At 38.4% G+C, this 13,688-nt stretch overlaps 1 protein-coding gene across 2 annotated transcripts in view; it reads right to left on the minus strand.

The window, feature by feature from the left end:
• Dis3l2 (DIS3 like 3'-5' exoribonuclease 2) overlaps nt 1–13,688 on the minus strand; it is a 401,227-nt gene that overhangs the window by 187,123 nt on the left and 200,416 nt on the right. For both annotated transcript variants that reach the window (XM_070014895.1, XM_070014884.1), the window contains one exon: nt 690–863. In XM_070014895.1, the coding sequence (XP_069870996.1) occupies nt 690–863 (174 nt within the window). The remainder of the gene's footprint in view (nt 1–689; nt 864–13,688) is intronic.

Here is a 13,688-nt window from a genome sequence, read left to right on the forward strand (position 1 = left end):
TAACTTTTGTTATTAGAATGGGGTAGAAAAGGAGCCAGTAATTTCTTCTTTTTTTGGGCGGTGGGAGGTCTGGTCATGGGGCCTGAACTCTGGGCCTGGGCGCTGTCCCTCAGCTCTTCAGCTCAAGGCTAGCGCTCTACCACTTGAGCCACAGCACCACTTCCGGTTTTTTTCTTTTTGCTTATGTGGTGCTGAGGAATTGAACCCAGGGCCTCAGGCATGCAAGGCAAGCGCTCTACCACTGAGCTACCTTCCCAGCCCCAGGAGCCAGTAATTTCTGCAAAGACCACAGGGTAAATGTCTTCAGTTCTGTAGGTCACACTGTCTCTGCTGCAGCTACTCTGCATGCCATACAAAGTACCATGAGCAATAAATAAGGGAAGTACCATGGCTGGCTCCACTGCAACATGATGAACACTGTCTTAGACTACTCATGAAAATTAGCTATCTACTACTGTTACTACTATTATCTAATTTTTTTTTCTAACCATGTGAAATTCTTAGCACATGGACTATATATTAGCAGGTACTAGACTAAATAGCTTGCCCATTTCTCACACAGAAGTACTTAATCTTCAATCTGAACATTGGTGGAAGAAGGAAAATCTGAGCCCAGTCCCTAGAAAAGATATGGAAGATGGCCAAAGACAAGGAAAGGTAGCTGTTTTCAAACCATTTCAGGCATTTACCTTAAGTCTCTTCTCTTGTTAAACTCCTCAGATGGAATTGTCCAGGGCAGGGTTTGAGGGAGACATTCTAGAACTTCTGAAGAAAAATCGGAGAAATCCACGCCATACTCAGTTAGGATCCCCTCGGTTTCAGGTTCAATTTCACCGGCCTGACCAAGACTTTTAGCCAGTTGCCTGTGGGAAAAATAGAGAACAATGGGGTTAATAAATCTCTCTCTTCTCTGAAATGAGGGGTATTAGCAAAGTCTACCCTCCATCAGCAGAAATATCATCCCCAGTGCATAGGGGAAGCAAGCAGAAAAAACAATGACACGCTTGTCCAGTGAAGTCCATGACTACTGTGTAATTTTATCTTTCTTTCTTTTTTTTTTTTTTTCAGGTAAGGGGTAGGTTTATTCAGTAGACCTGCTGGGACCAGGCAAGGTTGGCACTCCACGTGGCTGGGAAAGGCCTGGGAATGAGAGAGAGCTGGAAAGAGAGGAAAGAGAGAGAAAAGAGCCAGAAAAGAGCAGAGAGAGGGGTAAGAACAGTAGCACTCACGTGGTATTCAGGTAAGGGGTAGACCTGCTGGGACCAGGCAAGGTTGGCACTCCACGTGACTGAGAAAGAGAGAGCAAGAAAAGAACAGAAAGAGAGCTAGAATAGAACAGAGAGAACAAGAAAAGAGCAGCAAGAATCTTTCTTAAGCAATTCTGACCAAGACTAGAGTGGATGTTCATGTTTGTTTAAAATTCTATTAGTTTTTAACCTGTAAATGTAAAAATATTTGATCTAAACAAAAAAAAATGTTTACGTGGAGAAGGCAGAAAATCTAGAAATGCACAGAGAAGAAAATTACAGTATCTGTAATCCAGTCATGCAGTAACCTGCCACTCACATTTTAGGAACTAGCCCTTTAAAAATAAGATTACATTTACTAGGACAGACCTAACATTATGATCAAAGATTCAACTTTTTCACAGGCAAATATCAATCATCTGTGAATATTATATATATATGCATATACATATAATTGACAGTTTTCTCAAAAGTATTTTCATGCCACATATAGATTATAATCTTAAAATTTCATGCTGAATACAGATAGCAAGTAGGAACTGTAATAAGATCCTTGAAATGGCTGCCTTTGTAAAGGGTGCTGGGGCAATCAAAGATGAGCAAGTCCTCTATAGCACATGTCTACTTATCTACCCGGGCAAGCCCAGGAATCCCATTGCCCAGTCTGCAAGAATTTAGCTCTACCATTAGGACCTTCTCTGGGGCCATTCCATTTCTAAGAAGTTTCTGTTTCTCTATAAAGGTAGGTGTGTGCCTGGTAGAGTTTTTAGGTACTGGGTGGTAAATGAACTTGAGAGTTTAATTGCCTAATAGACAGACATTTAACAAATTTCAGCCTCTCGCTTTGCTATGGAAAGCAACAGTGGTAGCAGCAGGCTGGCCCTATCTCTCACACACCAACCATGAAAAGCAGCCACAATCCACATACTCACTCTGTTCCAGGAGCCAGTGCATTGACTGGCGCTCCTAATATACCAGTGCCTTCTCAAACCTGAGTAGTAGTCCCCAAGAAAGCTCATTACAATGCCAATGACAGCAGAAGTACGAGGGTAAAAAAATTATAGAAAGTTATCAGGAAAATATTTAAATATTTGGAAATCAATGTATGGATTAAGGAGAGAATGAAAAGATTAAGAAATCTTTTTTAGCTGAATGAAAACATAATATAGCAACATTTGTTTGATGCTTCAAGGAAATTAGGAGGCTAGACTGGGCTAAACAGCAAGACCATTTAAAAAAAAAAAGGAGGTAAGGAAGGAAAGGAAAAGAGAAGAAGCAGAAAGGAAAGAGGAGGGGAGAGAGGGAGAAAGGGAGAGAGAAGAGAAAGGAAAAGAGAGGGGAGAAGCAGGAGGAGATGGGGAAAAGGAGGGAGAGGAAAGGAGAAAGGGTGGGAAAAGACGGAAGGAGAGAGAGGAGAGGAGAAAGGGAGGGAAAGAAAGAGAAGGGAGGGAGGGAAAGAGATAAAGGAAAGTGCCAAACCAATGCTCAAAGCCTCTACCTTAAATAACAGAGAGAGCAGCAAATTAAATTCCATGTAAGTAGTTAGGAGGGGAAAAAATAAAGACCAGGAATCAGAGGATAGAACTTTTTTTAAAAAATAAGAAAAGAGAATAAAATAGACAAATTCTAGTCATTCTGCAAGAAAAAAAAAGGAAACAAAGACACAAAATTTGAGTATCAGGAATGAGAGCAAGGGTATAATTACTCATCCTATAAGCATTAAAAGGATAAGAAAGGAGTTACAAGTGACTTCAAGACAATTAATTCAATATATTGGATCCAACAGGGAAATTCTTTGAAAGATAAAAATTGTCTATGATTATTAAATATGACTAATATCTGAGTAGTCATATATCTATTAAAGAAATTGAATTTAGCCGGGTGCCGGTGGCTCACGCCTGTAATCCTAGCTACTCAGGAGGCTGAGACCTGAGGATCTCGGTTCAAAGCCAGCCAGGACAGGAAAGTCTGTGAAACACTTATATCCAATAAACCACCAGAAAGCCAGAAGTGGCGCTGTAGCTCAAGTGGTAGAGCCCTAGCCTTGAGCTGAAGAGCTGTGAGGGACAGCACTCAGGCCCAGAGTTCAAGGCCCACAACCAACAAAAAAGAAAAAGAGATTGAATTCAGTCTAAAACCTTTTTTACAAAGACAGCTCCTCCAGGTCTAGATGGTTTCACTGATGAATTTTACCAAATATTTAAGACAAAGGATGTCAGTGTTATATAAAAAGGATAGACAGAATAACCCTTTAAAAAATCAATCAATAGAATTCACTATAACAATCAATCAACAAACACATTATCTCAAAAAGAAGAAAAATAATTATGATAAAAGGGCTCAGCAAATGATTAATGAACAGAAACGTCCTCAACTTGATTCAAGTCCTAGTGAAAGTCCAAGCTAATATCAAACTGAATGATGAAAGGCTAGAATAGAGCAACTGTAATTCTCATCATAGAAATCAGCATCCCCCTACAAAGAATGACTGGCCTCTCTATAAGAAAAAACCCTCTCTATGAAAACTAGAAGTCAATACACTCTGTATAACTGAAACTCTGCCTCCACTCAGAACCCTGAATGTGAAGATAATGACACAGAAAACTGAGAGGCTCAGGATTCATTCTTGGCAGCAAGAATAGCTCTAGTGACCATACTGACTTCAGCAGTGACTGTGCAGATTATATTTTACAAGGACAGTGGTAGGATCCATTGGTATCATAGCCGAACAACCATGCAAAAAGATGAGGGTTGGGCTTTCCTGGCTCTCAGAGTTCCTTCAGCTCACTCATCTTTCTCAGGATATTCAAGCCTTTCACCATTTCTGTGAGTCTTCAATGTCCTTCCAACAAATTCCTTTCCCAATCAGAGCCGGTTTCTTTTGCTTGTAACCAAGAGTTTAGACAGTTAAAGATTCATATCCTACAAATTTCTGAAATGCTAAATATTTTCAGAGATGACTAAAATATTACTGTATTCACTAGAACGAAGTTCCTATTGAAGATTTGGGGGTGACAGGAATTCAACTACTTAGAACAATGTTGTTTAGTTTAAACAAAAAGAACTTTAGTGAAGACAGACAATAATTTTGCATTTAAAAATTGGTATTTTTAAAATTAATGAGGCCTCACTTGCTCCCTAGCCATTTAACCTACTAATTATTTTCACAAGTTTCTGAGGTTCTATTTCCTGCCTTCATCTCCTAACATCAAGGCATTTGGATGTTTAGGTTCTTGGTTTCAAAAACAAGAAACCAACTTTGGCTGAAAGAAGTTTTTGAGAAGGCTATAAAAGGCTTACAACAACCACAAAAAGATATGGAAATAAATCTCCAGATTTTTTATTGTAGACTAAGAATGAAACTCAGGGACTTTTATCAAAAAGGAGAAGAGAAAATGAAAAGAAGAAAAAATAAAGGAAAGGTATCTTGAATCTCTTGCAGCTACAAGGCTAAGGCAGAAAATAAAATTTCAAACACTATAAATCATTCAATTTAGGGTGAGACAGAATAAGATTCAAAGACTCAGACCATGGATAAGATACATAGGAAACCACAGAAAGGTCTCGGTCTACTATCATGAGCTATAAGTTTATTTACAATAGCAGTATATCCATTTGAAAGTAAGATCTCTGAAAAGACAATATATAAAAATTTTCTAATATAACCAAGGTTCACTTCGGCTGAGAAAAAATGGCCTGATAAGCAGAGGCTACAAGTTGAGCCAGATGGATAGCGACCTGAATGATGGATGATCAGAGGACAGTGAAAAGGATACCCAGGGGAAAGATGTGTGGATGCAACTGGTCTAGACCCAATATATTTCTACACTTGATCTTAGCCAAAAGGCCGAGAAGCGATTAGACCCAATATATTTCTATTGCATGAGAATATGAAAAATTATTTCCACCATGAAGGCAGGATGGGCCTGCCTTATAATGTTAATGAATCTCCCTCCCGTATCACTGAAGTGATTCATCTGTGGACATAGAAAAAGAAAACACAATATTAGGAAATGAGTCCCACAATACTAGCTTCTTACCAATGATGATCTGGGTCCAACCATGGCAAGAGACCAGTGTGCCAGCAGCAGCAACCAATGCTGATAATCTGATAGAAAACCATCCCAGGAGGACCTTCTACTATTTGATAACATATTGTGTACAGTGAGCTTCTATGATGAAGATAATATAGACTTCCCATTTAAATTAAGAGATATTTTGATAATTCTAGGTTTGAGAAAGCTATTTTCATTTTTCTATATACCTTGCTTATATTAGTACCATAATCCACAGATTTGAAAATACCTTATAAGTCATTATGTTATCAGTTATTATATCATCTCAGTCAACCTTGTTTGTAATAAGGGCCTCACCTAATAGAAGAAACAAAGCTCAAAGAATTCACCAACTGGAATGTTGTGTTCAGGAAACACCACCACATAAGATTACAATGTTGTCCTCCTCCAGGAGACAATGATGCTTTATATTTACAGGAACCAGGTCAAGGGAACTGAGGATTTAAGGGAAGTATTGGGCCTTTCAACATCACATTTAAGATCTACTTAAGGAAAAGTCCTGTCCTCATAGTGCTTCCCTCTATAGCTGACACTGAGAATACCATAATAATAATTTTTCTGAATTGGAAATTGAGACCATAAGAACCCAACTCTCATAAAAAAGCATACTACCTAACTTCCTTCCTGAAAACACATATTTGCAATCAGCAATTTCAAGTGTAATAATGTAAAGAGATTTCAGGCATCCACTGGGGGTCCTGGAATATATCCTGTGCCAATAAGGAGGCCTTGCTGTACTTAAAGATAGGAGAAAAGAGTACTATCCAAATGTTCTATTAAAAGAATTCCTGAATATAAGGAGGAACAAGCTGAGTGCCAGTGACTCATGTCTGTACTCCTAGCTACTCAGGAGGCTGAGATCCGAGGATCATGGTTCAAAGCCAGACCGGGCAGGAAAAGCAGTGAAACTGTTATCTCCAATAAACCACCAGAAAACCAGAAGTGGTGCTGTGGCTCAAGTGGTAGAGCGCTCGCCTTGGGCAGAAGAGCTGAGGGACAGAGCCAGGCCCAGAGTTCAAGCCCCACGACCGACAAAAAAAAAACCCAAAAAACAAACAAAAAAACCCTAAGTAACATTAAGAATATGAATATAGGTCAATTACTTTTAGAAATATATTTTGATTAGCATATTTGAGACACTGATTATCAACTAGGAAAAAAATCCGGCATTAGGACAGAAAAGAATGTACAACAGTTCCAACAGTATTGATGATATTGAATTTCTGAATCTGGATGGTAATTTCATGGGTTGGTTTTAGTATTAGGTTCCAAAAATTATTTAAGTACTATATACATTCTTTTATTCATAAAATGTACTTTGTAATTAAAATAATGTATTTAAAATACTATTTTATTACATATATGCTAAAAGTTTAATAGTATCTCTAGAGGTAAAATTTTAGAAATCTTTCATTGTCTATAATATATATTTTAATGGTAAATCTCCAATTATGTATATGTTTCAATCCTGTTTAATATTGCAGTAATAAATTAAGAAAGACTTCCTCATTGAAGAAATTTACACTGATTATCACCTCAAATCTTTCTCACTCAAGACAGCCCTTCTATGAATTCTGTTTGATTCATAAAAAATGACTATACAATTAAGTCCTATCATAAAAATAATCCAGATAGTGCTTAAAGAATAATCTCAACTTCTTACAGTTGATGGTTGGGGACTCTTGGGGTATCTTATGTACATTCTATATACAAAACACCAGACTAATTGTCTGGGTAATGTAGGAGTAAATTATTTGTTGACAAAGAAAATTATGTCCAAAAAAATTAGTCCTTCAAATTGGCCTGTTTGCCTTAAAGAAACACTTACCAGGCAATATTAGTGTTTTCAGTCATTCATTCTCTTTTCCTTACTCAAATGTTTTGCAAGGTCTTTAAAACTAGATTATGTACAGGCTGTACATTCTTATAGTGATAAGCATTATTAAGTGCTCTCACACATACTGGCACATATTTAAAACTCCATATAAACAGATAAAATGGTACCATATTCCTGAGAACTCACAGATGAGGAACAACCAAACATTGGCTGATCCTAAGACTCAGAACTTTAGTAAAGCAAACAAGAAGTATAGTAATTACACAACATATTTGGCTGTAAATTTTAGATACTATTTTCTAAAATCAAGAGTAGACAAGTTACCTTCTTTTACTCTAGTTTAGTATTGTAACACAGCAGAAAGTAGCAAGTAAGGAATGGGAACCTCATGAAAAATTTCTTGATAGTGAAAATATAAAAGAAGAAGGAAGGTTTAACAACACTGAATATGCCTGAAGCTTGGAGTAAATCAATGTTGCCATGAAAGGAGCGGGGAAGAGGCAAAGTATACTTAGAAGGATGTGAGACAGCCATTGATATCTAAAGTTCCCTAACAATATTTTCAAGCAGGTGTACTAGAAATCTCAAGTGGCTATAATGACTTTGGCAGGACTAATAACAATGCTCCCTGGGAAAGAAATCATTTAGCAATCAAGGCCTCACAGCTAGAACCACTCTCCATTCTTTGATGCTTGCTCTATTTTGCCCAGGATGTTCTGAGTATACCATTTGGACATTTGTTCCAAAACTGATCCTTATAGGCCACCAGGTGGAGCTCAATCGTGACACACACACACACACACACACACACACACACACACACACACACACACACACACACACACACACACACACACACACACACACACACACACACACACACACACACACACACACACACACACACACACACACACACACACACACACACACACACACACACACTTCCTCAGCCTGATTTGCTTTTAGTTTCCTAGCCAGCTAGAGCCATGTTCCCCCCACCCCCCCACCCCCAAAGAAAGACTTGTAAAAACTTCTAATAACTCAACCTTTACTCAGAAGATTCTTTAAATAAGGAATGTGCTCTGGAAAAGGTGAAATGCTCTTTTCATCCAAGGAGAATGATCAGAGTCAGTTATTTTTCAATTTCTAATCTTATAATATCTCCATGGAAAACACTACTTTTTCCCATTTGCCTTTTCTACCAATCTGGCCACTGTTTCTAAAAATAATTCATTTAAGTAACTTAAGACCATATCTTCAATCACATCTAACCCCTAAAGAAATCCAATATCTTCAAACCTAAGTAGAAGTATTTATTTCTTTTCTTTTTTTAGAAGTATTTATTTCTATCAGTCCGCAAATATTTGACAACTAACTCTATAGTACAAAAAATAAAAAGAAAGAAAGAAAAAAAGAAGATGAAGACAGAAGATACCCAAGCAGACCTTGGCCCAACCATTTCCTTCTCCAGCATGCACCACAGCAATCAGAACTTTTCTTTCTCTACTTCCATCCTTCAAAGTCATGGCACTGATGCCCTTCACCCTCATTAAAACCAGCCTTACTGAGATTAGTTCTCTATTTCTCACTCCCAACAAGCCTCCCACTAAGCCTAGGCAACCCTAAGTTCCACCAAGAATTTCTCATTCATTTTCTCTCCTCCTGCAGCCCTGAAAGGCACTGAAGCTTGCTAGATAAAATAACATAAATATGTCAATTTGCTCCAAGTCAGTTTTGTCCTACATCTTCAGTTAGCTTTCAGTGTTGCCAAGAAACACTATTATGTTTCTCACAGTAGCTGTTGTAACACTTTTCCATTTTCTTCAAGATTTATCATTACATTTCAATAAGAAACCACAACCAATCTGATGGTGATCCATCCATGTTCACAACATCCTGGAAAGGAAAGCTGAGACAGGAAGCCTTAGACTTTAGGTAACAGACTTCACAAAGGTTTGAGAAATACAGCATGAATGTCACTGTAAGAGTTTCTACAGGGAGGGTGATTTAAGAGGGTTGGAAAGCTCTTCAAACTGTAAATCTGACACATAACTGCAAATCATTCCAGCAAGGAAGCCAATGTGGCTTTTTAATTATCCTGAACAAGAGTCTAATACTAAATATTACTACTACTAAATATACTGTGATATTTGACAAAAAGTACTGGTCCCTAAAAGCCAGTAGGGACTGGCTAAGAACTAAGAACAGTCTGTCTTTGGGTTTTTGATGGTATTCAAGATTCATGAAAATATGGTAAGTGTGATATACAGAGAGGTAAACAAGGCTCAAGTAAGACTTCTCATGAACTCAAATAATGAAGTCTCCAAACTGTAATACTCTTCGATCCTCTAAATGGAGAAAACACTACTGGGGTGACAGAGAAGTCATCCCATAGCAAAGAAAGCTGAGACAGGAAGCCTTAGGTTTCAGACCTTCCCAAAGCTATGAATATCATATATTCCATTAATGCTTGCAGTCTGCTCAGTCCTTCTGTGCATATCTCTACATTCTTAAGTCTGGCATTCTTTTTGATTTGTATAACTGTTGTGTTCTATAATTGATCATTAATTTTGAAGTCTTAGAAGCTTAGGTCTCATCATTTTCTCCTTCATATTCCTCTTGTGCTTTCTAGCTTAATTTATAACACTTCTTCCCAGTCAACCTGGCTCATAGCCAAGAAATATGTTTAAATAAACAACTACAATCTAAATATATCAGAGTTACATTAACAGTATTATAAGACCGTAGTGGGAGCACTGTATAGGTCAGGGAAGACTTTTGAGTGGTCAACTAAACTGAATTTTGAAGTTGAATATTTTATCAAGCAATTGTTGGAGAAAGCCACCTCCAGGGGAAAAAAAAAAAAAGAGTACGATATACAGAAGTTTGGAGCTGTGAACAAACATAGCTTGGGAAACTACAAACACTGAGGCACTTAAAGAAAAGGGTATAGAAAGAGCCAAGGATACTCTAGGGATAGTGTGATTAAACTGCCACATGCATCTACCCTTTGTCACCAAAGTCTGAAGCCTGAAAGTTCATCTAAGATTTGACCTTCTCTTAAACATCCAATTCTAATTGGTTATCACATCTGGAAGAATTTGTTTTGAGTCTTTTCACTCCTCTTGTTGCTTCTACTATGTTCCTTGTATTTCATGTTCTCCAACTCCCTGCCTTCCTCTAATAGTCTAAAATGACACTGACTGCCAATTATGTCCCTTCCTAATTATTCTGCATCTTCAGTTCAAGAGATCTTTCAGCAGAGTCCTCTATTCTCCAAGAAATGATCCTGGATTTCCCTCTTCTCCTACTTCCTCTAAACGCCCAGAAAGTTATTTTATTCCTGTGGAAGAGCTTACACACTCGGTTCATTCTTCTTTGTACCCAGAAAGCTGAGTCCCACCATCTTGCTAGTTGGGCATTGGATCATGGGACTCTGGTCCCCTCCTATGGTTAAAACCAATGACCAGGAAATACCTGTCTTGAGCTATATCAATAAGATTTCTTACTCCTGGACCACTGTTTTGTTTTGTTTTATTTTTGCCAGTCCTGGGGCTTGAACTCAGGACCTGGGCACTGTCCCTGCGTTTCGTTTTGCTCAAGGCTAGCACTCTACCACTTGAGCTACAGTGCCACTTCTGGCTTTTTCTGTTTATGTGATACTGAGGAACTGAACCCTGGGCTTCACACATGCTAGGCAAGCACCCTACCACTAAGCCACATTCCCAGCCCTGACCACTGTATTGTGATCTAGACTTCAGTGTATGACCTGCAAAGGATTGGCTACCAATAAGCTACCATGAAGCACAGCCCACACACAGAATGAGGCAAAGACACATCATTGTGACTGGGCTGGTCAGGATAATGGGAAGAGAGGTTGCAATTCCTTTGCTGCCTCATTAGTTAGGAGTTTCTCATAAGAATCCCCTCTATTTTCTGCCTTAGGTTTCAGAACTACCAGCTTCTCACAGTAATCTCCACTATTAATTAAAATAACTCAGGTGAGATTTCATTTCTTGGAATCATATTATCCCTATATTTAAGTCTTTTTGCATTAGATTATAATTTCCTGGAACAAATTCTAGCTTGCTTACCTTTATATTTATCAGCTAATACTTATACACAGTTAAGCAAAGCCTATATGGTAAACTGAATTTACAAACCATAGAAGTGTGTAACTCAGACTTGAATAATTAGTACCAGTCACACAGGCAGAAGTAACTCAGTACCCTTAAGGTCAGAGACACAGGGCAAAGACAGAAATTTCGAAGGAAGCCACCTTAGCTAAACCTGATTTTTAGGCACAGTTTGTATGGATGCTGATCACACACTCAGATCCACAGCATGCGCTACTTTGTGCTCCTCCTCAGGGCCTGGCAAAGATAAGGGAGGAAGCTGAGGCAGTCCTAGCACAGCATGTTTGGGCTGGGAAGCAGTGACCTCAGTTCCTAAAAAGCAGTAACTGATAGCCAGAACAAAACAGCAGGGCGACCACCAGCGCACTCGACAGCTGCAGCCCTCACCCAGTGTGTAGCCGACATCTCTGAGAACTTCATCAGGAAAACCTGCCATGTTTTCTTTTTACAAAGATGTGAAAGGTTATATTTCCACAAACAATCCTTTTAATTCTATTAAGAGGGCAGTGATAGAATTAGCACATTTTTCCACCTAACCATGATTATCTTCAAATTTTATTTTGGAAATACACAATAACATGTGATTATCATTTTAAATAGTCTTTCTTTTGATCCAAGAAGTATGTCTGCTACTTCCAAAGCCAGACTCCCTTTGTGGACACTGCTAAAGCATAGACAAGGTTCTGAATGAAATGAGGGATCAGCTGTACAAGAAGAACCTACAACAACCCTTTTGAATAATAAGAGAAACCCATACCAAGAAGATTTCCTGACTATATCCTCACAACATAAAAACTAAGAAAGGAGTTCCACCAAGTTTGCACAGTGAGGAACAATAGAAAGGCAGATAAAAGACAAGGCTGGATTTCCTTCCCTTCTCACTGCCAAGCAGAGCAGGCCAGCTTTCATGACCATGATCAGGCCTTTTAACTTGATAGTGAGAAACTGGCAAGCCTGTGAGAAGAACTACTTAGGGCTCAAAGAGGTTGCTGCACTCTGGAATAACAAGTTAGACATAAAAATGATGACACTGCAATCACACTACTTAAGAGTAAAAAGGAAAATGCAATGGTTCCTAAGTTGTTCTGAGACCATGTAAATCACACTAATCTTCACATAATAGAAAGTGGCATAGAGTGGTATTTCTTAAATTGCATCAGTATGACACAAAAAAACATTGTGGTTACTTTGCTGGGCATAAGAAAGTAAGTTTGTGGGGTGCTGGTGGCACACGCCTATCTATAATCCTAGCTACTCAGGAGGCTAAGATATGAAGATTTTGGTTCAAAGCCAGTCTATGCAAGAAAAGTACACGAGACTCTTATCTCCACTTAAGCACCAACAAAACAAAACAAAACAAAACAAAACAAAAAAAGCTGGAAGCAGAGCTGTGACTCAGGTGGCAGAGAGCTGGCCTTAAAACGAACAAAAAAAGCTCAAAGACAGTGCCCAGTCCCTGAGTTTAAACCCCAGAACCTGTACAAAGAAAAAGGAAAGGGAAAGGGAAAAAGGAGAAAGAGGAAAGGGGAAAAGGAAGGAAAGGAAAGGAAAGGGCATAAAAAGAGAGAGGGGAAAGGAGGGACAGAGAGAGAGAAAGAGAGAGAAAAAGGGAGAGGAAGGAAGAAAGGAAGGAAGAAAGGAAGGAAGAAAGGAAGGAAGGAAGGAAGGAAGAAAGAAAGAAAGAAAGAAGAAAGAAAGAAAGAAAGAAAGAAAGAAAGAAAGAAAGAAAGAAAGAAAGAAAGAAAGAAAAGAAAGAAAGAAAGGAAAGAAAAAGAAAAGAAAGAAAAGAAAGAAAGAAAGAAAGAAAGAAAGAAAGAAAGAAAGAAAGAAAGAAAGAAAGAAAGAAAAGAAAGAAAAGAAAGAAAGAAAGAGAGCACACCTGTCAAAGGCAGGACATGGTGGCCATCTAGTCAGTGTTGGCTCTCAAAGCCACAGAACATTTCTAGGAGGGTCTGTCCTATACGACCAGTAAGCAAGTCACTAAATCAGACTAACAGTTTACCTATAACTTAAACCTTTCATTTCAGAAGGCAAGCACATTCAGGTTTGGCATGTTGTGCTATAACTCATCTATACTATATACCTATATTTTCATTTCCTGTGTGGCAAAATGAGACATTATAATAAAGTCCTAGAGACATAGCTAAAATAGGACCACTTTTCTTTCTAAATGAATGCCAGTTACAAGAAGAAAAATAGTATTTCATCAGATAGTTATATCCAGCATTACAGTATCATCCTTGATGGTCTAAGGACTATGTTGTGGTTTGAATATGAAATGACCCCACAGGTTTGTTTTGAACCCCTAATTCGAACCTGGTAGTGCTATTCTGGAAGGCTATAGAAACTTTAGGAGATGGGGCCTAGCTTGAGGAAGTAGGTCACTAGG

Source organism: Dipodomys merriami, unplaced genomic scaffold, assembly GCF_024711535.1.
Source record: "Dipodomys merriami isolate MVZ:Mamm:240054 unplaced genomic scaffold, mDipMer1.0.p SCAF_1, whole genome shotgun sequence".
NCBI classification, from domain to species: Eukaryota; Metazoa; Chordata; class Mammalia; order Rodentia; family Heteromyidae; genus Dipodomys; species Dipodomys merriami.